Raw genomic sequence first — 25,321 nt, 5'->3', positions numbered from 1 at the left:
CTGTCATCTGTCACATGCACCTCTCAGGGCAGCCGTGTACACGCTGCAGACTTCAGCTTGCGTAACTCAGCGGGAGGTGCGGGGTGTGTGGGTGCTAAGCAGGGGCTTTTCTTTTTCTTCCCTTCTTTTGGATGGAAGTACAGGCTATGTACATCAGGAGAGAGAAAATCCCCTTATTCGCAGCAGCACTGTAACAGCTCCAGCAGGGCTCTCCCCACACAGCTGCAGGACATGAGAGCGGCTCAAGTCCTGGGAAGTTTCAAATTTAGCAGAATCCGAGCAGGGCAGAGCCTCTCGCCAAATCAAGCCCCTGCATCCTGCAGCCTCTCATCCTTTCTTGCTTGGAGGAATCCCGACTCTAAAGAGACCTGAAAATGGAAAGAGATGAAGAGAAAACTCCTTTTTGCTCAGGCTGAGCCTGTAGCTTTACATCACAGCTGACAGAAGCTTGGCAGGGCTTTGCACCCAGGTAGTCGTGTTTATCGAACGCTGCAATCCTTTCTCAGAGTGGCGCAAAGCTTTGGCAGGAGCAGACAGTGATGATTTGTGCAAGTCCTGCGAGACCGAATAGCAGAGTCGGCAACAGGCCTTAAGAACCAGGGGCTTCCTCAGCCAAGGCCATCTCTGAGGGCTCGAAGGGAGACCCTCGGCCCCTCTTTACTCTCTGCTGGGCAAAAAGCAGGAGCTGCCGCCTCTATTTCAGGCAGGGAGAATTCCCCAGGGTCCCCCTCCCCACGCACTGCACCTGAAGAAGGACAAGGTAAAGCCTGGGGAATTTGTGCCTTCGTTAAAAATCCACAAGCCCCTAAGAAGGCAGATCAAAGGCTTGCCTCTGACCCTGTCGGTGGCAGGATCCGTCTTTTCGAAGGACTATAAGGAAGAAGGCAGCACTGCTGGGAAAACCTCTTGGAAGAGTTTGTCACCTGAAACAGCAAAGCCTGAGAAGGGCATGGAAGTGCCACCAGCGCCCACAGAGCAGATCTGCTGGGAGTGCTGGAGGGGCTATGTCCAGCTCTTGTAATTCCCAGTTTGTTGCCTGGCCTCTGAGACCATGAGGGAGACCATCTCCATCCTCTTGCAGCCACTGCCTGGCACAAACTGCCCTCTTCTTTCCTAAAGCAGATGAGTTACTCTCGTAGCAGAGAGCATCCTTTGTGGTTCCAACTCAGTCTTGATGGATAACAAGCAATGCCTCTGTCCTCCCGTGAGTTATTTAACGGCCTCTGCCTCTGGACCCGTGTGCAGGCGATGGCCTGAGCACAGCTGCCTGCACAATAAAACACATTCACATCAGGACCACTCCACTCTCTTGTAGCCCCTCTTCTCGGTGGCCTTAATACCGAGATGGATGTATCCCTGGAGGTGGCTCCAAATCCACGCACGAGGGTCTGACACCATCCCATCGTGCAGCCGCAGCTGGGGGATACGAAGCGGAGAGTGGCGTGAAGGAGGGAGCCCACAGGGTCCTGCAGCTCTGGTACTGGTGCGTGGCTGCTTCCTAAGCTCAGCTTCACCCCAAGCAGCACCCGTGTGAGCGGGTTTCTGCCCACACCCTCTGCAGGGAGGGCGAGGGTTGCACAACGCCCGGTGACAGCGGAGGAGGCTGCTCTGGGAACCCAGCCCCCAGGCTAGGTCCTTGCCTATCTCCGCAGCGCAGCCCCACTGAGATTCGGCATTGCGATGGGAACAGGGAGATGGAGCCATCCCACCTCTCCCCGTAGCACCCGTGGGACTATTACCCAATGAGCAGAGTTTCCCAAATCCTCTTTGCATGTCCTGAAAACTCATGGCAGCCAACGTGCAGAGCACAGCGGCCCCCATCATGCTCGGGGCTTTGCGGAGGTGATGAGGACAAGCTCCAGCACATCTGGAGATGCTCTTGTTGTGGTGTTGCTCCTGCGAATAACAAGAACATTAGCACAAACTCTGTAAATCAGGGGCAAGGGCAGCTTTGGCTGAGCTGTGCTGTGACAGTGGAGAAGTTCTGATTTTTCCTAACTGTCTGTAGAGGCCTGAAATTCAGACAAGCCAAATAGGTGGAGGGGCAGGATGCTTTTAAGCCTGGAAGCAGGACTTTTTGTGGTGTCAGAGACGAGGCTTAGTGAGGGCTGTAAAGCCTGACCCAGGGAAGGGGATTTCTGCTGGAAAGACCCCAGGGTTCACACATCAGTGGCCACGCTGCACGAGCTGGCAGAGTCTTGATGCAGTCAAACACAGCCCAGGTAGTAGGAAAATAGTGCAGGGGCAGGGATGCAGTGGGTGTTAGGGGTATTTCAAAGGGTATTCTTTCAGCCGTATTTTTTAGATACAAAGCAACGATCAGCGGCATTTGAGAATCCTATACATGGACTTTGTGTCTGTTTGCTTGCATGTGTCCTAAGTCTTCTGGGCTGAAGTGTCCAACACAGCTCCTGGGGGACGAGGGGTGTTTCACGGGGCGGCCCTGGAGGTGTCCATGCCAGCAGACCCAGTCACACTTAATCCCAGCATTAGTGGTGCATCTCGGTGCCTGAGGCACCTGAAGTTTATTTCCTGCCTGTGTTGCGTGCTTTCTGTAAGCTCCTTGGGACAGGTTTTCTCTGTGGTCTCCCTGGATGTTGACTCCTCACAGGGGATCCAAAATCGTGCGGTGCACACAGCAGTAATAGCCATAATGATAGTTCCTAGCACTGTTATTGTTTGGTCCGGCTGAGCTGGGAGACATTACAGAGCTGGCAAAAACAGTAATTATCTCTTGCCTTCCTTTTTTTTTTTTTTTTTTTTTTTTTTAAGCCAAGTATTGCAAACAGCCTGGGGGTGCTGGGGCAGCGCAGAGGCGATAAGGATAACTGTGTGGGGTGAGGTGGGTGCTGCAGCTGGGCTGCAGGAAGCCCCATCTCCCCAAATCCCACCCCAGACACATCCCTGCTGCCTCTCCCCGTTCTCCCTGCGGCTGTAGCGGGACACGTTCCCACCCGTTTCCAGGCGCTGATGGGGTGGGAAGGATGCTGAGCGTAGCTGCTGGAAGAAGCTGGCCTGAAAGGCGCTGGTTCCCTGCAGGGTGGTGGAGGACAAACAGCTTTCCCACTATGGGGCTCGGCTTCCCTATCAGAAAGTTTGAACAGTGGTTGGCAAGGTGCCTCCAGATCTGCTTTGAGATAGGAGCTGGGTGATGTTATATGGTTACACTGGCATAACGATGCCAGTATCCGCAGCTAATTACTGCAAGGCAAAGCTAATTAGTGCAGAGTAGAGAGAATAAACCATCCTGGGCTGAGGAACCCCAGGACTGGGATAAAAAATAATGTATGGAGTGAGTCCGAAGGAACCAGCAGGTGACTGCCACCTGGGTGTTTCAAATGAGATACAGCCTCTGTTGGGAGTTGCAGGGCAGGACAAATAATTTCCAGGGAGAATGGCTGGATTTTCTTTTACACTCAGGGACTGGCAGATAAGGCACAAACTGCAAAGCTTTCAAGGCCCTTGCTGTGCAAAAAGCTCAGGGTAGACAGGCTGATGTCCCTGGAGCTCCGTTAAGAGAATCACCAATAAAAGAGTAATGCTGCAAATATGAGAGAATCGTGACTTTATCCCACGCCGGGGAAATACTATGCATAGGTTGGAATGCCAGCCCCACGCCTCTATCTCTGCCTGGGGATGAATCCTGCCTGCTTTCGGAGGCACAGTGTTCAGGTCACAGCCAGCTCGGGCTGAATCTCACTCTGGATGTGCCCCCTTCTCCCTGCCAGCTTTGGGAGCCCCCGGACAACAACTCCTGTTTCAGGCACTTCAGCCCAGTGCCTGGAGCAAGGCTGGAGGGAGGCATCCAAACCCCTTGGGCACCTCTGTTGTGCTCCAAAAACCTAAGGGCTGCCTGGTGGGCACAGAACCATGGAGAGGTTTGGGTTGGAAGGGACCTCGAAGCCCACCCTGTCCCACCCCTGCCATGGGCACGACCCTCCAGCAGCCCAGGCTGCCCCCAGCCCCATCCAGCCTGGCCTTGGGCACTGCCAGGGATGGGGCACCCACAGCTCCTCGGGGCAGCCTCAGCCAGGGCCTCACCACCCTCAGGGGGAAGAATTTCTTCCTTCTATCTGATCTAAATCTCCTCTCTTTTCATTTCAAGACCCCCCCCCCCCTTGTCCTATCCCTACACCCCCTGACACAGAGTCCCTCCCCATCTCTCCTGCAGCCCCTTTAGGCACTGGCAGGCCGCTGTGAGGTCTCCCCGGAGCCTTCTCTCTCCATCCTGTCCTCGTAGCAGAGCTGCTCCAGCCCTCGAGCCGCTGACCGCAGGACGAGGGTTGCAGAGGGTGGGCTGGAGGCACCAGCTCCAGCTGTATCCCACATCAGGACCGCTTTGCGGCTGCCCCACGGGGATGGCAGGGGCTCTCCCCACGCAGAGGTGTTTGCCCCCGCCCCCACCTTCCTGGATTTCCCCAGGGTAGCCCCAGGCCCCTTTGGGGCCGGGGTTTAGCCTGCACAGGACCGCGGCCGGGCGCCGGTCCCCGCAGCGCCGGGGGGATGCTTCCCTCTGCCGGCACCGCCGCGTCTCTGCAGCGAGGAGGGCCCAGCCCCGGCCGGGGGCAGCACCTCGAGCCCTGCAAGAGTCAGGGCCCCAGGTCCCAGCTGGGAAACAAGAAGAAAAAAAGGAAACCTAGGGAATTTCTTCTAAAGGCTGCCGGGGACTGGGTTAGCTTTGTTCGCCTCCTTCTTGGTGAGGGGGCACACGGTCTCAGGTTTTCTGGTCTCCCAGTCCATGCCTTATTTGCTTGTAAATCTCCAATAAAATTGCTTGATCGCATCCTCCAGTTATGGGGGAAGATCCCTGCATCTTCCTGAGATCCCCAGAAGGTCTCAGGAGTGAGATGCACTGGCGAACTGGCTGCATGCTGGTTCACGCAGGCACCGTCTCTCCATGCAGGGCTGGCAGGAAGGTGCCTGCAGGAGACGTTGTTGTAGGTGTCCCCACAGCTCTCCTGTGGCTGGATCCCAGTCTGTCCCAGCAGGACCAGCTGCTGGGAATCTACAGCAGCCGGGAGATCTGGGGGATCTCGTTCCTGTTCTGAGGTCACAAAAGCGTGATGTGATGTGGAAGTCCTCGTGGTGCATGGAGCGGTAATGGCCCAGTCGTACACGATTCACTCCGTGGAGGCACTAAGCTAGGAACAAAGTAGCTGAAGCAGTGCAAAGCACAGACATAATATCATGTTGTATAATAGACAGATAATACGTTGTTCTGAGCATCTGTGCTCCAGCTTGCATGAAAAGCCCCAGACCTGAATTTCGACCCATGTCAGCATTTACGGTCCAGCCTTCCAGTTGCTGTCACTTGCACAGTAAATTACCAGCTTCATGTAAATGTGCCCAAACACAGAAAGTTTAGATCAGTTTAAATGCATCTACCAGACATCAAATACCAGACACAGCTTTAAAATCAATTCAGTTAAATCAGAGCAGGGTTTTGTATTTTAAGACAAACATAAAACGCAGCTTCTGAGGAACCCAGTGCAGTGAATCCCAAGGGAGGGGAGATAAAGCCACCCTGGGATGGGCGGAGGGGGGGACAGGGGGAGGGAAGCATTGTTTTCTACAAAGAACAGGAAACGAGCCTCAAAGAGTACATGAAAGAGACCTTAAAACAAATGCAGATCAGCAAGGGGGGGGGGAGCCTCTCCCCTCATCTCCCAGCTGCTCTGCCCAGGGACAGCCTGCAGATCTGCTGCTTTTAGCAGAGGGGGCTCCCGGTGGGGAGGGTACAAGGGTGCCGGGAGCTGCTGTCCCCTTCCGGGGCAGGGCTCCATGAAGCCCCAGAGTGAGCCGGAGGAGCCAGGATTCACCCAGCGAAAGCGGGCCCCATGCTCTGCTTCACCCACGAGGATGCAATTAATGGAGCTCGGCCAAAGCCGCGCTTCACGCCCTGGGACGGGGCAACTGGGCAACGCTTTGGGCTTTGCCACAAGGCTGCTCTCCCTGCTCGCCCAGTGCATGGGCACGTATAGTCCTCTGCAGCGCTCACGTGCCTCTGCGCAGCTCTGGTGACAGGGCAGCTCAAGGAGAGGGGACACCGACACGGTGCCCACGGGCTGCTCGCTTTGTGGCAGAGAGCCTGAAGCTCTCTGGCACGCAGCGGGGCCAGAGAAATGGAGACACGGTCGGCAAGGGGAGATTGCAGAGGCCAAAATGTACCATCTCTCAATGCAGTTCTTCATGAAAATGCCCGTCGCTTCTCCAAAATAGCCCTGCTTTGGGCCCCTTCAGAGGTTCAAGCCCTCTGCTGAACATGGCCACTTCCTTCTGCTAGTCCTAATAAAACACGGTTCATGTTAGAGCCAACTGGCAGAAACGAACAGTAACGCACCAGAAAGCCATTTCCTCACATAGGAGGAGAGCCGGTGGCCCGCTGCCAAAGGGGACAATGAGGGACTCTAGGGCTAGTCCTGCAAGCCCTCGTGTTCCTGTTTACGTGGAGCCCGGGTAGTCGATCAGAGAGCTTTCCCGGCATGTTTTTAAGGTAACGTTTAACGAAGTCACCCACAGCAGTGCCACATCCCAGAGGGATCTGCAGGCAGAGGCTGCGTGCGTGGCAAGCGCAGAGGGCAGTGCTGTGTCCTGGCCAGGCGTCGCCATCACTGGGACCCTGACTCGTCCCTGAGGCCCTGCTGGGGGTCCCTGGGGGCGGTGGCCGGAGCTGGGAGGTGAAACACCGTGGTGACCCCGTTGGCGACAGAGAGGTCCTGTGGTGACCTTGTGCTGGTTTGAACAGGGCTGGGGCAGAGCCCCACAGGGCCTCGTGTACCCCGTGACCGATGCCAGCGGGGCCGCCTGAGCTCTCTCGGTCAGACACAACCAGGAACAGCACGGGCGGGTGCCACAGGCCTGGAGGTCAGCCCCCTACCCCCAGACACCACGCCTGAAGGACGGGGACAGACCCCATCCAGCCTGCGGGCCCGCGGGCCCCTCTCAGTGTCCCCATAACAAGATGGATCCACGAGGGCTGCGTGCGTGTGGCTGCGAGCCGAGATCCGGGGACGGGGACCGGGGGGGGGTGAAGGACGAGCCGCCCCCCCTCGAACCCCGCTCCCCGCACCCCGTTTTGCCGGGGGCCGCCCCCCCGGGCCCCCCAGGCCCCGAGGCGGCCGGGGCCGGGCAGGGGGCGCTGCCGTGCGGCGGGGCCGGGGGCTGCGCGGTGCGGCGCGGCGCGGGGCCGCCAGGGGGCGCGGCGCGGGGCCGCCTTTGTTGCCGTTGGCGCCTTCCTCTATATAAGCGGCGGCCGTGCGCGGGCTCGGCTCGGCTCGGTTCGGCTCGGTGCGGGGGTTTTGCGGCTCGGCTCGGTGCGGCCCGGCACGGCACGGCGGGAGGATGGAGATGAAGAAGCGGCTCACGCTGGAGCTGCGCAACAAGAAGCCGGGCGAGGTACCGCGGCCGCATGGCGGGGAAGGGAGAAGGGAGAGGGGAAAGGGAAAGGCAGCGGGGGCCGGCCCGGCCCGGCCCGGCTCGGCTCGGCCTGGGGACCACGCACCGCTGGGGGCGGCGGCGGGAGGGAGGCGGCGGCGCTATGTCGGGGCGGCTGCACGGGGCCGGCGCGGGGCCCGAGCTGCGCTCCCCCGAGCCCCGGGGCCGCAGCTGTGCCCGTGCCCGGGGGCTCGCCCGGGATGGCTGCGGGCGGCGGGCGGCGCCGGGCTGAGATGGCTCCCGCCGCTCCGGGGCCGCCTAACATGGCCGGAGCGGCCCCGCGCACGCGGCTCGGCCATGTTAGGGGCGGCCCCGGGGCGCCGCCGGCCCCCGCCGCCCTTCCCGCCGCCCGCGGGCGCCATGGAGGGGCCTGGGCGGGCCGCGGGGGCCCGGGGCGAGGCCTCCGGGCTGAAGGACCGGGGGGGGGGAGAGGGGTGGCGAAGGGGCCGCTGGTGGCTGCTCCCCCGGGGTCCCGGCCGCGCAGGGTGCCCGCAGCAGGCTGGATTGCCTCCGCGGGTGGGTGTGGGTGCCTCCGGGCTCGCCCCTCGGCAGCCAGGGGCTCTCCGAGCGCGGCCATGCGCTGCTCCTCCGCCAGAGCCTCCTCCAGCCCCGGCCTGCGGTACCGCCGAGCTCCCGCTGCGGGCTGGGGGACGGGGGAAGGCTCCGTGCCATCTCCTGGGCCTCTTCTGGCTAACGAGAGGGACGTGGGGCGCTTGCAGCCCCCGGGGTGCCGCTTCCAGGGCACCGCAACACTGCAGAGGAGCAGCGCAGGCTGCGCTTTCCCCACCGCTGGTGATCCACGGCCCCTTCGCTCCTGCGCAGAAGCAGCCAGGGCTGCGTGGGCTCACGGCACAAGCCCTGCGCGGGGTGTCCTGGTAGGGGAGAGAACGTGGCTGTTGACATCAGGGGTGGAAATTCCCTTGCTTGGGCCACATGCGTGTGAGCGGGGTTTCTGAAGGTTGCTGGTCAACTTCTCAGAGGGGAGGAATTTTGGTGCCACGGCAGGGACGTGAGGAATCGTGGAGGTGCTGTGCTAAATCCACCTAACCTGAAAAAAAAAAATAAAAAATGAGGTGATAGCTGAGCTGCATTAAATCACTTTGCTGTACTTCTCCAGTGCCTCCTTGGCTGAACTTTCTGCTTCCCAGTGCCTGCCTGTGGCTAGTACGTCCTTCACACAGCAGAGGAATGATGTCTCCTCATCTGGTGGGGCCAGTTAAACTGCCTCGCTGCTGGAGTGATTAGATCAAGCTGTCCACAGTGGTCAGCTGAGGCTTGAGGGTTGGATTTTTGCAGCTTTCCAAAGCATTTGTGTTGTCCTTTCAGCCTCTGCTCCTGGGAGCTGGCTCACTGCCGCTGTGCTCAGCGGGCAGTGCTTCAGAAACAAGGCCTGCCCTTATCTGAGGCCAGCCTTGTGGCCCCACTGGCATCCTTATAGCAAGATAGCTGTGGCTGTCACCTAGCTCTTTTGACAGATCACTGCGTCTCTGCAGCATGCTGCCATGGGCAGCTTAAAATCAAGCTGGGGCATAAGGAAAAAAAGGCTGTAAATGGAGGTTGTGGTAGAGGTTAAAGCCTTCACGGATGGTAAAGGAACTTGCAGAACAAGAATGTTTTGAGGAGTAGAAGTGTCCCTTCAAGGCTTCCAGCTGCAGGTTTCCTCTTGTTTGACACCAGGAATTTGAGTGAGTGGCATGCTGGGGAAACGAGCAGGCTCAGAGCGTGCGTGCCCCGCAGCCGAGGCTGGTACGAGCCAGTACTGCTGCTGGAAGAAGCAGTCCTGGCTGCTCAGTCCTGTTCTGCTGTTGCGCTGCCAGCTGCAGCGTTTGTTCTGCCATCCAGGGCAAGGCGCTGGTCCAAGTTAAAGCCGGTCTCTTCGCAGGTAGGTTGGTTCTTAACCTAGTAATGTTCACTCTCACCTCTGTGGCCACACCAACCAAGTGGCAGCTGTGAAGTGCTGGCTTTGGTTGCCTTTATGCTGGGGGACTGAGTCTTAGTTTAATCAGAGACTTTTGTCTGAGGAGCAAAATGAGTTCAACTGCAAAACTCCTCGTTGAGCTTGTTTGCTGCTGAGCTTAGAGCCCTGACCAGTACAGCCACTTCTGGAGTTTGTGTTAACTCATTCTGAGCTTTCAGGGCTGCCCTGGCAACTTCACAGCACAAGAAAGTCTGCTTCTAGTAGGGCAAAGTGAATTTCAAATGACTTCTGGCTGATGTGAGCAGGAGAGGTAAAATTGGAGAGCTGCAGAGGAGGAATTTGGAGAGCATCACGAGCTTTCTGGCCAAGACTAATTTTTGCAACGTGCTGTGAAGAATGTGTGGGGTAAAAGCAAGTTTTGGGAATGGCCCATGAGAACTGGAGCTGGAGCATTCTGTGCTTCAGGGAGAGAGGAGGGTGCCAGGTATGTCTGCCCTTTGGGTGTCTGGAGGGGGGGGAGCAGATCACTGCTGTGCTTTATGGTTGTAATGGCACAAGGGATTTTGTGCTGAATTACCAGGAATACATTACTTCTCTGTACGTAGTTTGTGCTTGGCAAAATATCGTATGCCATCAGTGGCCCCCTCATGAAGGGCTTGGAGGTTTTGGAGAGTAGAGTTTTTGCTCTGTGCTGAGACTTTTACTAGGAACATATGCTTTCAGTGAAACAAATCCTCTGGGGGCAGGTTTTCCAGTGCCCAAGGCAGGTCTAGTGTTGTGGGGAGAGCTGAAGAGGATGACAGAACCAGGTGATGTTTGGCCTTTGGTTATTTCAGCCTAAAGTGCAACTCTGGAAGCTTTTTGAGGCCTTGTGTGCGAGATGCTTCGCAGCTTCATGGTTGAGCCCCTGAAGGTTTCCTGGTAGAGAAGGCAGACCTTGGCTGGAATCATATGATGTGGTACAGTGGTAGCATGCTGCACAGCTTGTGCTTAGAGGGTATAATCCTTGCCACAGTTACAGATGCTGACTTTGTGCTCTTACAAAAATTAGTTGGCTTTTAAGACCTCGGGTGCTCCTTAAGGTGAGTAGGGGGGACCTTCAGATGTGCGTGTTGCTATGAAATGTCAGTCACTCGGCCTAATGACAGCTTGGTAGACTTGAGGTGAGGCTTGACTTGGGAATGCAGTGACAGCTTCTGAATGTTTCTGTTGGTAGGTGAAGGAGCTGGTTCTTGATAACTGCCGCTCGGACGATGGGAAGATCGTTGGTCTCTCTTCAGATTTTGAGAACCTGGAGTTCCTCAGCATGATCAACATCAACTTGCTGTCCGTCTCCAATCTACCCAAGCTTAACAAACTGCGGAAGGTGAGTCAAACCTGTGGTCCTATCTCTCAGCAGTCCTTGTTCTGAGACCTTGCTGCCCTGGTGAGAACTTCTTTTCCTGCATCAGCCAGGAAAAAGACCATTTGATTCTGCTCTTTCCTTTGAGGCCTGTAAGCTGTGTGAGAGAGGTTGTTTTCTAATATTTGAGAGTATTTCTGAGCTCATATTTTTAACATCATTTCTCTCTTGCTTTTGTTATGCTGCTGTTGAAAACATCAGTAACGTATTTTAGATTTTAGAAATTGCAGTTAGCAGGATATGTAATCCTGCAGTACACAAGTGGCTGGGAATGCTATGTTAGCTTGCGGAAAAAGGGTCTCAAAACTGGAACTGTTTCTCTAATGAACGGGGTTCTGTTGTAGTCTGGTTGTCAGGGAATTTTATTCCCTGTGTCAGAAGCTGAAAAACACTTTGTGACCATATGATGCTTCCTCCTGGCAGCTGGAGCTGAGTGATAACCGGATTTCTGGTGGCCTTGAAGTTCTAGCAGAGAGAACTCCTAACCTGACACACTTGAATCTAAGCGGCAACAAGATCAAAGACATCAATACTCTGGAGCCCTTGGTGAGTGAAAGGCTGTGCTGGGATCTAAGGGATGACGTTTCCTTTGGGGAGCATGTCTGTGCAGCAGAAGTCCAACATCTTGGTAACTGTTCCAACAGCACTTCGTGGTTCTGATGGGAACAGATGAGTGGGTCCAATTTGAGGCTGGGCTAATAGTTAATGGCTCCACTGTCTGGAAAACCAGCAGCCAGTTGCTAAAAGAAGCATGAAATTGGGCTGGATGAGTAAAACTGTGGATGCAGTGCTCAGTGTCCATCTGAGAAAGGACCGTTAATGGGTCGGATGCAGTTTGAGGTAGGTGGCACCTGGGGTGTCATGGAGATGAGTTGCTTGGACACCAGTGAGGGTTTCCATTGCATCAGTCCAAAGATGCTGTCCTGCTGGGCTGTGACCCTCGCACTCAGGGTGCTGTCACAACTTGCATTGCAGGGGGTTCCTGTTATAAATGCAGAAATGCATCCCTGGTGCATCTAAACTGCCCCAAAGAAGGCTTTTGCCTTGTCATCTAGACTCTGTAGTTGTGAAAGGCCTGATCTTGGGTCTTTGCCTCTGTAGCTATTGCCTTTGGTCCCTCCATCCCTTCCAGAAAGAGCTTGCAACTGCTCTCCTGTACTTAGCCTGGTGCACAGTGTGATAGCCTGTTTGGAAGAGCTGCTGTGGCTGTGCTGAAAGGCACATCAGGTTTAGTCTGCAGACACTGTGTTCTGGTCTGCTGCCTGTATTGTGCTCTCTGGTATGTTGCCTGATGTTTTTGGGCAACGTGAGTTTGATTCAGTGATCCCTCCTGCTTTGTGAGAGCTGGGCACTGTGTGCTTGTTGCCTGCTTTGTCCAGGAGGAATTAAGATTTCCATATGGCTTCAAAGGGAGCTGTCTTCAAGGAGGGGAAGCTGTAGGACAGAGCAGCTGGAAAAAAGGAGTTGTATCTTAGTGTGAATGTTGTCCGACACTTAGCAAAAGCAGCGACTTATCTCCACCAGGGGAGCACAAGGTGAAAATAATGCATGCAAAGACTGTTTTGTCGTAGGTATGGGTAGTAAACCAGCTGTATTCTGATGGCTGCGTGATCCTCTAATACTGTTCATTTGTAAATGATCTACTGACTTGATCTTTGCAGAAAAAGTTGCCAAACCTGCATAGTCTGGACCTCTTCAACTGCGAGGTGACAATGCTCATCAACTACCGGGAGAGTGTGTTCACCCTTCTGCCCCATCTCACCTACCTAGATGGATTTGATGCTGATGACCAGGAAGCCCCTGACTCAGACCCTGAAGCAGATGGGGATGGACTGGAAGATGAGTACGAGAATGGGGAAGGTAAGGATTTTCTACTGGTTTTCTTGCTGGGGAACAACCCCTTTTTCCCTTCTGCATGATTGTGTTGCTAAAAAAAAAAAAGGCGATTATAACTTGCTGCTTAAGTAGGGGCTGTCTGGACAACCCCTCCCCATTCCTTCCTTTGGCAGGCAGCATGAGAAGTGAGACTTGCTGCAGGCTGACAGGGCTTGTTGCTGGCACTCCCTGTGCATGCTTGTTCTCTGTGATTTCTTGGCTATTGCTCATGTAGTGCTGCAGTAGGAGGTGTTAGTGTACTGTCTGGGAATAGCAAGGATTTTGAAACTGTAATGCTTACCTCCTTCTTTTGATAGAAGGTGAGGAAGAGGATGATGATGAGGAGGAAGATGATTTGGATGAAGAAGTCATTGATGAAGAAGATGACGAAGATGATGACCTGGAAGGTGAAGAGGAGGAGGATGGAGTAGATGATGAGGTGAGACTTTCTGTTGTCAGTGTACATCTGCAGCAGTGTGTTGGCATGTTCGATAGCGTGCTTGTCCCTTAATCTTGTGACCCATCCGACCAGGTGTCAGATGCTTCTTCATGGGCAGATCAAAGGGGTCCTGCCCTGGGCTCTGGCTTTTCCCATCTTGCTACCTTTTGACTCCATCCAGTGAGTTTGCCTGTTCAGTATTTGTTTACTGCTTGGTTTGATACTTCTGTGACTTCAAGTGATAAAACTGTACACCCCCCTCACTAAGGGGTGCAAGAGGCTATTGAGGAAACACAAGCTTCTCCATGCTCAGCTTGTACCTGTCACCCTTAGGTTAGAGTACGGCAGGAGAAGAGGTGAAGGAAAGTGTGGTTACAGAATTACACCTTGCTCATGGGATTGTGGCTTGTGTAACAAGGTGTCTTGTTTTGATTCCAGGAGGAAGATGAGGAGGAAGACGGTGAGGATGAAGAAGAAGATGAAGCTGATGATGGTAAGTTGAATTCTAACAAACTGTTTGCAAAGCTGCCTTGACAGTCTTGCACATTCTCTGGATTCTAAGAGCTTCCCAAGCTTCTGTGCTGTTGTTGCTTTCAGCTTTTCCTTGATAAGTGCAGTGCTCCTACTTGTGGGCACTGCTACGCTGCTGCTCGTGCCTGAGCTGACTGCAGTATAACATCTATAACCTAAGGGTCATGGGGTGGTGATGGGGAAACAAGCTTCAGTGCCTGTTAATGCTTACCGAGCTGGGTAGGTGTGCCAAATAGAGGTAAATTGCCTAGGGAACCAGTTCTGAATAGCTGGACCTGATAGTTCTTGCAGGATTAGGGCTTCTGTCATGGAAGCTCATGTTAGCAGACTTTGTGAGGAGATGCTCTTGAATGCTCACATGTTCCTCTCTCCTGTCAGCTACAGAGAGGGTAGTAAACCTGAACTTGATTTGAGTCCAGACTCCTTTAGTTCTAACAGGGTGTAAGCACCCAAATTAATGTTGATAGAATATAGTGGCTGCCATGACTTTAAATGACCTTGCATCAGTTCGGTTAGAAATGACCAAATTCTACAGATCCTATACTTTTGAGAGCGCTCAACAAACAAGCCTTTTGAAGCACTTGATGAAATGTGGGATGCTTAGGGGGCATAAAAAATAGTTAACGTCTCATGTGAGCCTGTGCTTTTTAGTAGCATGGGAAGCTGAGCAGGGTGGATCTTTGTTCTGTAATGGTGAGAGTCTAGTCTGTGCTTGTTCACTGGCAAGCTGTGGCTAATGCAGCTTGTAGCCACAGTTTGAGTGCTGTTCCACAAAACTGAACAGAGCTTCATGCTTCACCTCTTTTTGCAGACCTTCCACGAGGGGAAAAGAGAAAACGAAATCTAGAGGATGAAGGAGAGGAAGATCCAGAAGACGAAGAGGATGATGAGGATGACTGATCCCAGCAAGCCAATCAGTTTTACAGACTATGACTGTGCTTGTCTTAACTTCCCCGTTGTGTCTATGTGAGACTGTAAATCCCCGTCTCCCACTCCTCCCCCCTTTGTATGGCTGCAGCGTCCACAATATATTTTTTTAAGATGTAGAATACTGTAGGCATTCAGGGGAATCTTCCATACAAGGCTCTCTTTCTCACAAGTATCTCATGACCAAAGGCTTTCTCCGTTCTGTGGTTTGTGCAGCAGTTTGCAAAAAAAAAAAAAATTTCCTCCTAGGGTATCTTTCATGTCTGAAATCAGCCTTGCCACACTGGACCCAGAGCTCCAGCTCGCCACCCTGCCTGACAGCAAAGAAGGCGTTTGCTATCTGCATGCCCTCAGACCTGCTTTCTGAAGACGCTTGAGCCATCTTGAGCAGTGGGTGCAAATCTGGTTCATCTGAATGGACTCTAAGCAAATGATCACTGAGGTCTCTCTGATCAGAAAAAAATGGTGATGTGATCTCTGGAGATGCTTGAAGATACTTTAGTGCTGGGGATGTGGGGTGTGCCTGGGGTCTTGGGTGGGGGGGTTGACTGCTTACAAGACCCTGGTACCTCTGGTGATGCACCTTGCAGTAGCCCTGTACTTGCTTTCCTATTTTTTTATAAACTGGAATATTTTTCCTGATGGCCACCCAGTAACTTCCACTTGCATGCCCAAGTAGGGCTGATCTGTGGCTGTGAGCCTCTGCCATGATGAGGTTTCTCATCACCATAGCAGCCTTTAGGAAGAGGTAGGAAATAGCAGGTTTAGGGATACTGCACTTCTGTCAAACTCCATTTCGCACTGTACAGAACATGTTCAACCAGTATCACTGTGATGCACCTAACTCGGCGTTCCCCGGGAGACCGTGTTAGCCTATATATTCTCAGGGTCCTTCTGCTAGCCAGTAACAGCTCTGGACAGTTGCCTCAGCGCTAGCCTGGTGTATGCGTCCTCCTTTTTCCTTTTCAGCGTGAAGAGAAGTGCATTGCTCAGAAGTCCAGCTCGTTCCCATTCAGGCTATTTGCGCACTGCAGGAGCGCAGACAGCGCTGCGGACCGCGTCTCCCTCTGACCTGGGGTGTCTGGAGCAGGGAAGGGGAGGAGGGGGGCTGAAATTGGCCAGGGGTAACTCTCCACTGCAGGGTCTTTGGCCCTTCCTTCCTCTGCCTCGAGGTGTTCAGACGGCACAGCCGATAGCTTCTGGAGAGACCTGGCCCCGCGGCCTCCAGGGATGGGAACTGTTGGGTGCTGGGACAGCGGTGCTCGGGCGGGGCAGCCGCTGCTCCTCCAGGAGGAGCATGGTGCCGGGGCTCGGGGGGCACTGGTGCTGTGTGGAGCTCCTGGTTGTTGCTTGGGGCAATCTGTCAGCACCCAGCACTCGGAGGTGAGGTTCACAGCGGTTCCTTCAGGAGCGGTGTGTGTTGCAGCACATCTGAGTCTCTGTTGCTTTGTTCTGTTCTTGCTGTTGTCTCTTGCATTGTACAGTAGCTGTAACCATTCGGAGAAGAACTACTCCTGTAAAATGCAAACTGAGTAACTTATAAATGTTAAAGGAATTTAAAAAAAAATTCAGAGCAGCAGTTACTTCTAATTTTTCCCTGCATTTTTAGCAGATTGTATGGATTTTATATTAGCCTAGTAACTGTCAGGTTTTGATTGGTCAGACTAGTCCCAGAAATAAGGATCTCCGGCCCTTTTGTATCTTTTGTTACAAAATTTGGATAAAACTTTTAATAAAGATTTCAGTTTTTAAAAATCCATTGCAATGGATGTTGTCTTCACTGCCCCTGCTCTAGGAGCACCAGAGCTGCAAGCAGCCTACAGAAGCCCTGGATTGGAAGCTCTGGGGTGGTTTTTCTTGAGCAGCTGGATCTCTTCAAGAGTGGTGACTGTCCTGTTCACCCAGGCATGGCCTTTTTTTGCTCTGAGCCCCAGCTGAGTGGATTCTTGTTAAGTGCAGCTTGTCTGTTCTTGCTCTGCAGGGCTGGCTTAGGCATGCCAGGGCTGTTTATGGGGTGGTGGTGGGGAATGGGGGCTTTGGGGTGGGGAGGATTGCATTGGGGAGGAGGGATGTGGATCAGCCTGATATGGAGGGGTTCTTGCATGAATGTGGGGGGCTGTGTGGTGATGATGCAGCCTTCGCTTTGTTGTGCTGCTCTTGGAAATGGCCACAGCAAGGTTCATGGGTAGCTGCAAGAGCTGTTTCTTGGGAACCAGGTCAGTGTGTGTCTGTTCTTCTGATCTGTATGGAAAGTCTGCTTAAATGCTGAAAAGTCTTAGTTTTAAGACATTTTTAATCTTCAGTTCTGCTGGATGCTCAGCTCTGCTGGGGACAGGGCTTACAGTTCCAGGGTGGTGCAGGGTGAGGAGGAGGTAGGTGAGCAGCTCCAGTAGTGGGTTTTTGGGGGGGGGGCACCCAAACCCTGACCTCAAGCAGGGAGCTGCTGGAGCGTTCAGGGAGGCTGATGTGTGAGCTGTGCACTGCTCCCTGGGGGCTGGAGGTGCCTTTTGCATTGCTGTGGTCCTGGCCTGGCTCTGGTGAGCTGCTGTTGTGCCAGACCTGTGCAGCCACGGGCTTCACCTCAGGCTCTTTGCAAGATTACGACGCCCACCACCTTGCTCTGGGGCCAGTGTGAGGAGCTGCGTGGAGATGCAGAGCTCCAGCTGCAGGGCTGGTTGTGCAGAGACCCCTTTCTGCTGCTGCTCAGCGCCCTCCAGAGTGGGGGCTGCCCCTTTCTACTACAGGCACAACCCCTGCTGGGGCTGCTCCCCTCTCCTCGCTTGCCTTTCCCTGCTCAGAGGCTGGGTGTGCTGGAGCTCTGTCCTGCGGGCAGAGCTGTACGGGGGGAGGTGGAAGCACGCAGCACTGTGTAATGGGGCTAATGTGCTTGGGAAAGTGCAGCTCCAGCTGTGCTGCAGGAACCCCGTATGTGCATCCCACCATGGCTGCTGTGTGCGGTTGGGGGGGGGGGGGTCTCCTGCAGGGGGGCAAGCAGGCTGCAGCCATCACTTGCAGCAACTCCAGCCCCAGGGAGCAGAGCTCGGTGGGTGAAGGAGGGAGCTGGGGCTCCTTACGGCCCTCCCTGGGTGGGATGCACGGGAGCTGAGCTAGAGGGAATGGGGCAGTGCCGTGGGGCTGGGCTGGATGCTCCCCCTGCTCCAGGGCTGGCACTGCTATTTTAGGCTCTTCTTCCCCGTTGTACTTCAGGCACTACACCCCTGGTACCAGCAGTCTGGGGTGGGTGCATGCATCCCCTGGGGCTGCATCCAGCCAGTGCTGATGCAAGGGGCAGGGCTACCTTGTTCCAGCCCAAGGAAATCAAAACCCCAGTGCATCTTCCCCCTCCCTGGGTGCTGCAGGGCTCCCAGCCAGGCAGAGGGGTGGGGGCTGCCCCTAGACCTGCTTTGGTGCAAACCTCACTGGGATGGTGCTGCCTCAGGAGCCCTGTAGGGTATGGGACCTGTTGACGAGGGGATACAGGGACCCCCTGTTCCTCACCACAAACCCATACCTTCTCCTCCCTTCCCCCTGTCTTGAGATGCACTGGGGGAGCCCTGCCCTCCCCCCCCCCCCCCGTTCCCCATTTCCTTGTGTCTTTGTGTTTTTTTTGGAGGGGGGGCTCCTTAGGACTGGCACAGCTTTGCCCATTGCCCCCCACCACGTGGCCCCACAGAGGCTCTCCCAGCCACTGCTCCTGTACACTTCCCATTTATTAACTTCCAGGCCTCGTTTCAGATAAGTCCACCACCTCTAGAGCATCCACCAGGCTCCCCCTGAGCCGCTGGGGCAATGAAAAACCTTTAGGAGAGGGAGGGGCACGCAGGGTCCAGGGGCTTAGCGTTTCCAAAAGTAAAAGGGAGAGGGGAGTAGAAAGTCAAGAAAACAAAGGTTGTCCCCCCTCTGCCACCCCACGCTGGGGCGATGCTTCCAGTGTCCCTGTCCCAGTGCAGTGGCATGGGGTCTGCGGTGCCCTTTGCCCAGCCAGGGTGGGGGGGATCCCCAACGGGGGCCAGGCCCCTCAGAGCTGCGAGTACAGGGAGTTCTCCATCTCCGGCGTCAGCTTCGAGTGGAAGGAGGCGAGGCCCACCCCGAAATCTGGAGGGAGAGGGAAGAGAGCTGTCAGGGCTGCAGCTGAGCTCCTGGGATAGGGCAGGGGGCATGCAGCCCCCCTGGGGCATTGCTGGGGGTCAGGGGCACACCGCACCCCGGGGGTGCTGCCCACTGCGGCGGTGACACGGGGGCAGGCAGTGGGGCTGTCCCCACTGATGCCTTCTTTTCCCCAAATCAGGGAGAAATCAGCTCAGTTCAGGATCCAGAGTGCACAGAGCTGCTCGAGCCCATATAACAAGAGTATGTGGGCACTCGGGGGGGGGACCCCCTGCATCCTCCCTGTTCCCCCCCCCCCCCCCCCCCAAGGCCGTACCCACGTCTGCGTCCAGGCGCCCGGGTGGCGGCAGGTTCTTGCGGTGGTCCTCGATGTGCAGCGTCATCTCCTCCCGCGAGGCGGTGGAGTAGGGGCACTGCATGCAGGTGTAGCGGCCCCGCGTGTGCTCCCACACGATGCGGCTGTTGGAGGCGTGCCCTGCAAGGGTGGGCAAGGAGGGAAGCACAGCGCTCGCTGGGGAGCCCCCGGGGGTGGGAGCCCCGTGCAGAGCGGGGTTCGGGGGGGTGGAAGCCCCTGCTCCCAGCCCTGCATACACACGGGGTCCCCCCTGTGCTCGGGGAGGGGACCCCAAGGCTGGGCGTGGAGCTGGCTGTGGGCATTGTGCGAGGCGGTGCCGCTCGGACCCCCTTTACACATCGCCTCTGCACCTGCAGAGCAAAAGCAGGTGGTTTCCAGCTTGGCCACAGGGGGCTGGGAAAATGGGGGTCTTTTGAGTCCAAGCAGCAGCTGCACCCCCAGTTTGTGCTGCCAATACAACCAGGCTCAGCAGCTCCTTGGGGGGGGGGGGGGGGGGCGGGGGTGCAGCCAGTGACCCCTCGCCCCCGGTCTCCAAGCCTACGTGGGGAGCAGCTCCTCTGTGGAGGGCTCCCAAAAACAAGGGTGCCCGCCCTCCCCGCTGTGCTCCGGGGAGCATCACGGCCCCCAAGGGGCCTCTCCCGTCCCCTGCGCCCCCCCCTTCTTTCCCCCCCACCCCCACCCCCTCAGTGACAGAAAGCAGCCCCCAACCAGCAGTGCCAAACTAACCTGCGGTCACTCCTGAGCCAAAGCATGGGAGGAGTGGGCTGACACTCACACCTGCGGAGGGAATCGAGGGGCAAGACAAGCATTAGGTCTTCCCCTCCCTGGTGGGGGGGGATGTTGGGGGGGGGGGCAGGCGTGGCCCGGCCCCTGCCTCGCACCCCAGCACACCGGGGAGCAGCAGCAGGGCCGGGTAAATTTGGAGGCTGGTTATTTATTATTTTTTTTTGGTGGTTGCTTTCATTTTTTTCCAATCGAGCATCTCTTTAGGTGGGAGAGGCGGGGAGCAGAGGTGGGATGGGGCAGGGGGTGGCTGGGGTGGGGTGAGGGGAGCCCAGAGAGGGACTGGGAGGGCCCTGGGCTGCAGTGGCTCTGGGCTGGGGGGGGTGTAGGCGGGGAGGGATCCTCGCTGGCCGTCGGTGGGTCCTCATCCAGGAGCTGCTGGTCAAGGCGGGAGCAGAAGAAGGTTTGCCCTAATGGCTGCCCGCGCTCACCTTGGCTTTTCTTCCAGACGGCGTTGGAGACGGGGGGGCCGTGGCTGGGCACGAAGGGCCGCAAGCGGGGCTGCGCCGGGGGCGGAGGTAAACCGTAGGGCGACGGGTGCACATAGGACAGGAACGGCACCGAGGAGGGGGGCGGCCCCGAGAACCGAGTCAAGGATGATGGCCCGAAAAGGTTGGGCTCCAGCAGCGGGAAGGGGTGGGGGGCTGGCGAGACGAGCGGCATCGCCTCCAGCGAGCTGGGCAGCTCAGGCAGGCTGGCGGGCAGCGTGGCGGGCGCCGCCGGGGCAGTGTCCACGCCGGGGAGGATGGCTTCTTTCTCTGTGTGCCGGATAATGCTCGGGAGCTTGGGCAGCCCCTCGGCTGCCTTGGCCGGGGGCTCCTTCTCCAGGGCGGAGGTAGCGGGCGGGATGGGCTTCTCGGCTTTTTGGGGCGGTGCGGGGCTGCCAGCGCGGTCGGAGCAGACGTGGAGGTGCTTGAAGAGGGAGCGGTGAGTGCGGAAGCGCAGCAGGCAGTTCTCACACCTGCGGGGTCGGCAGGCAGCGTCAGCGCCAGGTGAAGTTCCCACCCACAGCCCCAGGAGCAGCATCCCCCCTGCCCCACGGCACGTGGACCCCTCCCGGGGGCTGCCCCGCAATGGGGGGGGGGGGGGGGGGGAAGGAGGGCGAGGCTGAAAAGGGGGTGTACTGGGTGCTCGGGGATATCTGGGTGCTGCAGCATGTCCCCAGATGGGATGTGGTGTGGGGCCATGTGCTTGCCTGTCCAGTACCTGCGAGGGCTCTGCAGGGAGGTGGCAGAGCTGTGCAGGATGGGGATGGGGACCGGGACGGGGTGGGGACTCACTTGAAGTAGCGGTTTGGCTTGTAGTGCACTTTCATGTGGGCCATGAGGTCCTGCATGCTGGGGAAGGTCTCCATGCAGCCCAGCGTGGGGCACTGGAAGGTTTTGCCTGCAAAAAGAGATGGGGCAGAGTCAGCACAGCCCCAGCCACACTGCACCCCCTGCGGCAGTGGGGGGACCCACCAACATGTCTCTGTCCCCTCCCGTGCTCTCCCCACAGCTGGCTGGGGCAATGCAGCATCTCCCAGGGGTGCAGGCACCTTGAGGGCATCTTGCGCAGTGAGCCCCAGCTTCAAACCTTGCTTTTCCCCCTCCCATCCAAACACAGAGCACCCTGGAGCAATCACGGGGCGTCCCGGTGCCCACCATCCCCCTTACCCTCAAGGGATTGCGTGGGTCTGTAGTGGACCTTCAGGTGGTCCATCAGCTCCTGCATGCTGGGGAAGGCCAGTTTGCAGCCGTAGCTGGAGCAGGCGTAGTGCTTCCCTGGAAGGAGACACAGCATTGGCCTTGGCCATCGCCCAGCCGTCACCCGCGGCATCGCCCCCACCGTGCTCAGCTCACCTGAGGCCGGTCTGCGCTTCAGCAGCCGCAGGTCCTGCGCGGGGGCTCCTCCAGTCCCCACTGCCGGCATGGGGCCGCCAGGCAGAGCCGCTTCACTGCAGCCTGTGGGGGAGAGGCCGTCAGGCAGCGGACGCGAGTGCCCTGTGCAGCCGCCATGCACCCACGACCCTCGGCCCCCAGCCCCGAGCCTTGGAGCTGGGCAGGATTCAGGCGGTTTGGGGCCGTAACTGCGTGCCGAAATGCAGCTGTGTGGTTGGACCCAAGTTTCTGTTTGCAAACGTGCCGGTTCCAGTGCCCTCGTTCCTACCCTGCACAAACGGATACCTTACATGGCTCGGTCAGTTTGGGGCTTTGGGGGGAGGTCTGGCTTCCTGGAGCGTGGTTCAACACAGGAGACACGTACTCAGAGTGCTCCTTGCTGGATGCTGCCCGCCTGGATCCACCCACTGGGGGCCTTCGGAGGGGAGCGTGGGGCACCCACATGGAGGCCACCAGCAGCCCCTCTAATGTCACAGCTGGCCACCGCCTCTAGGAGCTGCAGCAAATGGGACCCCACAGCAGCCAGAGCAAAGGCCTTTCGCCTCCCGAGGGACTCACCTGCCCCCTCTCCAGCGTATTTACCCCCCAGAGAGAAGGGGGGCAGAGCCTCGTCCTTCTCTGTCTTCATGGCCCGGCTGGTGGCGGGCACGAGGCCAGGGGCTCGCCGCCGATGGCGTCTTCTCTAGGCGATGCTGCACCCAATGCAAGGGACAGAGGTTAGAGCCCACCAGGGAGCGACGACAACAGCCACCACTTCCTCTCCCCCCTCGGTGCCTGTGGAGCTCCTGCCTCAAAGGGGCTTTGTGGGGACACAGGCTGCCAACACGGCCCCTCCACGGGCGGCAGCTGTCGAGCATTGAAGCCAGAGCCATCACCATCTCTCCCACCTCTCACCCTTGGGTAACGCCAAGCCCTGCTCTCTGCTCCCACTGCATGACCAGGAACATGGCGGCAAGGCCCAACGCCTGGCTGATGGGCTCCTGGGGGCAATTCCTTCATGAACATTACAGCAGACGGTCCCCAAAACCAAACTGGCTTGCCCTTACAGGCCAGTGGCACCAGCCTTGGCCACGCAAGAGCCATGCGATAGCTCTCAGCAAAAAGCATCTGAAATCTCCACGACAGAGACCAGCACACCCACATCTGTGCTGCCCTGCTCACAGCTGGATGTGCCAACTAGCATCTGCTCTTACAGGCATTTTTCTCAGCTTTTCTGGAGAAAATCGTATTTAAACATATTGCTGGGGCATTGCGGAATTGCGAGCCCTATTGGGAAGCACATCCAAGAGGGATGGGAGGAAGGTCACAGCCAAGCTGTAACACCTAAAGACGCTGCTGGGCTTGGTGCTGGAGCCCCCAAGGAGAGCAGGAGCCATGCCCGAGAAGCTGGCAGCCCCGGTACACCACAGCTTCCCCAGAATAATTTCGTTATTTCTTGAAAAAATGCATTTTTTCAAGGAGCTGTATGTGAGGAGCTGCGTGGAGGCGCTGAGCAAGAAGACTCAGCCCTGCCTCAACAGTTTTAATGCTTTCTCCCCCAAAAGATTCTTGCTATCATTTTTTCCCAGCAAAACAGAGTTTCCCCTTCCTGATTAATAAAAAAAGCAAGTTAACCCCAAACAAAGCCATAGGCCTGGGGCGGCCGAAGGAATAACCGAGCAGAGAGGGATCTCCTCGACATCACACCCCTTGCAGCAGAGGTGGCCCCGTGACATTGCTGCACACTCGGCCCCAGGCCCTGGATTTCGGGGAGCTGGTGGCACCTGCATCGTTTTGCTGCCATTTCTCACCTCCTGTGGGATGGTGTCCGACACAACAGGGCACTTTTCGCTCCGTTTTGCAGTCCTGAATGCGATGCCCCGAGCCAAGCACTGCTGACCCGCGGCTGCCTCCATCCCTGATGACCCCACACGGCCACCGCAGCTGTGACCCCCCCCCCAGATCCAGTGCAAACCCTGCCCTGGAAACCCAAATCCCGGAGCCACCGCAAACCCAGTGCCACCTTTCACTGGGTTTTCCTGCTGCAGGGTCAGGCTCCCCGAAGCCTGCTGGAACCCACTCCTCCAGCTCCTGTGGGACCCCAGAAAAATCCCTTGTCGGGGGCCATGGGGGTGAGCAGGGGGTTTGTCACCTGGAGCAGCCTCCAGTGCCGATTCAGTTAATAATTAATAAAGATCATCTCCCTCAAGTGAACAAGAGGGTTTACGCATATTGGCAAGCACAGAAGAGGTTCACAAATCCACCCGGGGAGATAAACGGGACAAATAATCCCTTCTGAGCATCTCCGCACGACGGCCAGAGACTTCCTACAGCAGCTCCTCGGCGTGGGCGAGGAGACAAAAGGCTGGGAACAAGGGGCTCACGCGGCCGCTCCGCTGGGAGATGACAGCTGAGCGAGCGCAGGGACCCCCTGGTTCTGGGGGGGCCCTCGGCTCCCCGCCCCATGGTGAGCACCCCCACGGCTGGCAGCCCCCCCACGGCTAGTGGCTCCCGTCTGCAATATGCCCGTGGCTACTAGCCCCTGTGGCCGGTAGCCCCCCCCCCCCAACTCCCCCCCCCCCCAAGACCCCTAGTATTTTGAGCAGCACCCCAACAATAATGCACCGACGGCTACTAGCCCCCGTGGCTGGTAGCCCCCATCTGCCCCCCCCCCTCCCCCGCAACAATAGAGCTGCGGCCAGCAGCCCCCGCGGCCAGTAGTCCCGCGGGACAACGCAGCCCTGGCATCCCCACGGGCTGAGCCCCCTCCCCTCCAAACCTGCTCCCCCCTTTGGGGGGGGGGCGCACGGCTTCACCCCCCCCCCCCCCGGCCCTTCCTCACCTCCGAGCTCGGCGCACAGCCCCGCTGTCGCCCCCCCGGAGCCCTGGGGTCGTGTGTCCCCCTGTGCCCCCCCCCCAAAAAAAAAAACAAACCAAAACAAAATTGTGTGCCCCCCCGCCCCCCCCCAGGGCCGCACGTACCGGGGCTGCGGGGGGGGCCGGAGCCGCCCGGGGCGCGCATCAGCGGCGGCGCGGCCGCGGGGCCATTTTCTGCGCGGAGCTGTCGCGAGAGCCGGGGGGGGGGGAGGGGGGGGGGAGAGGACGAGGAGGAGGAGGAAGAAGAGAAGGGAGGGGAGGAAGAAGAGAGGCGGAAGGGGGAGAGGGGGACGCCGCGGGGGGGCAGCCCGGACCCGCCCCGGTGCCGTCGTCTTCCCCCAGACACCGGTTCATGAGGTGGGGGGGTCGTGGTTCGCGATGCTGGAGCATCCCCCGGGGGGGGGGGGGCGGGGGCTCGGGGCTTCGTGGTCCTCTCAGAGCATCCTGAGCCTCTCGGGGAACACTGTGACCTTTGGAGACACCCACCCCCCCTCGCCCCCCCGCCCGTCTGAGGTCTCCTTCGGAGCACCCCGAGTTCCTTGGAGCACCCCCCCGGAGCATCCCGAGCTCAGCATGTCGCCCATGGGCCCTAAGAGCTGCCCAGGCCCCTCGGAGCATCCCAGGACCCTCAGAGCCCCCCTGAGCTGCCCCCCCCCCCCCCCCCCCGAGCCAGCAGGGGGTGGTGGCAGCACCCCCCTTGCACAGCCCCAGCTCTTGGGGTGCTGCCCCCCCAACCCCCGGCCCCAAGGCAGGGTTGAAGGGTGCAGGAAGGAGATTCCTCCAGCAGCAGTTTCCAAAGCCATTTTTATTCAGT

At 57.5% G+C, this 25,321-nt stretch overlaps 2 protein-coding genes and 1 long non-coding RNA gene across 6 annotated transcripts; 1 reads left to right on the top strand and 2 right to left on the bottom strand.

Annotated features, from left to right (window-relative positions):
• Positions 1-229: 229 nt before the first annotated feature.
• LOC125180985 (uncharacterized) lies at positions 230-5,699 on the bottom strand. The gene is made up of 3 exons (XR_007159986.2): positions 4,637-5,699; positions 1,740-1,896; positions 230-368 (listed from the first exon to the last, which is right to left on the bottom strand). It is a non-coding gene; the product is annotated as an uncharacterized lncRNA (long non-coding RNA).
• Positions 5,700-7,192: 1,493 nt separating this feature from the next.
• LOC106048424 (acidic leucine-rich nuclear phosphoprotein 32 family member B) lies at positions 7,193-16,283 on the top strand. 2 transcript variants are annotated; one of them, XM_066984084.1, is made up of 7 exons: positions 7,193-7,395; positions 10,569-10,718; positions 11,178-11,300; positions 12,416-12,614; positions 12,950-13,068; positions 13,507-13,561; positions 14,411-16,283. In XM_066984084.1, exons 1-7 carry the CDS (start codon positions 7,342-7,344, stop codon positions 14,497-14,499), a joined length of 789 nt encoding a protein of 262 aa, XP_066840185.1. In that variant the 5' UTR covers positions 7,193-7,341; the 3' UTR covers positions 14,500-16,283. The 2 variants fall into 2 exon arrangements, with proteins under 2 accessions (XP_066840185.1, XP_066840183.1); XM_066984082.1 differs by having other exon boundaries at positions 12,947-13,068.
• Positions 16,284-18,218: 1,935 nt separating this feature from the next.
• ZNF414 (zinc finger protein 414) lies at positions 18,219-24,768 on the bottom strand. 3 transcript variants are annotated; one of them, XM_066984079.1, is made up of 9 exons: positions 24,613-24,768; positions 22,210-22,343; positions 21,613-21,714; positions 21,427-21,534; positions 21,052-21,157; positions 20,203-20,732; positions 19,715-19,765; positions 18,950-19,108; positions 18,219-18,621 (listed from the first exon to the last, which is right to left on the bottom strand). In XM_066984079.1, the coding sequence occupies exons 2-9, from the start codon at positions 22,277-22,279 to the stop codon at positions 18,545-18,547; spliced, it is 1,203 nt and encodes a 400-aa protein (XP_066840180.1). In that variant the 5' UTR covers positions 22,280-22,343; positions 24,613-24,768; the 3' UTR covers positions 18,219-18,544. The 3 variants fall into 3 exon arrangements, with proteins under 3 accessions (XP_066840180.1, XP_066840181.1, XP_066840182.1); XM_066984080.1 differs by lacking the exon at positions 24,613-24,768 and adding an exon at positions 23,442-24,147; XM_066984081.1 differs by lacking the exon at positions 19,715-19,765.
• Positions 24,769-25,321: the final 553 nt, after the last annotated feature.

Source organism: Anser cygnoides, chromosome 27, assembly GCF_040182565.1.
Source record: "Anser cygnoides isolate HZ-2024a breed goose chromosome 27, Taihu_goose_T2T_genome, whole genome shotgun sequence".
Classification (NCBI taxonomy): domain Eukaryota; kingdom Metazoa; phylum Chordata; class Aves; order Anseriformes; family Anatidae; genus Anser; species Anser cygnoides.
This window is presented reverse-complemented; position numbering and strand designations above follow the sequence as displayed.

Excerpts from the sequence above, each read along its gene's own strand:
- LOC106048424 (XM_066984082.1), top strand. The coding sequence starts at position 7,342 with ATGGAGATGAAGAAGCGGCTCACGCTGGAGCTGCGCAACAAGAAGCCG. Across the intron at positions 7,396-10,568 it reads GCAACAAGAAGCCGGGCGAG|GTGAAGGAGCTGGTTCTTGA; the intron begins GTACCGCGGCCG and ends TTCTGTTGGTAG. Across the intron at positions 13,069-13,506 it reads AGGATGGAGTAGATGATGAG|GAGGAAGATGAGGAGGAAGA; the intron begins GTGAGACTTTCT and ends TTTTGATTCCAG.
- ZNF414 (XM_066984079.1), bottom strand. The coding sequence starts at position 22,279 with ATGAAGACAGAGAAGGACGAGGCTCTGCCCCCCTTCTCTCTGGGGGGT. Across the intron at positions 21,535-21,612 it reads GAAGCGCAGACCGGCCTCAG|GGAAGCACTACGCCTGCTCC; the intron begins GTGAGCTGAGCA and ends GTCTCCTTCCAG. Across the intron at positions 19,109-19,714 it reads TGGCTCAGGAGTGACCGCAG|GGCACGCCTCCAACAGCCGC; the intron begins GTTAGTTTGGCA and ends CCACCCTTGCAG.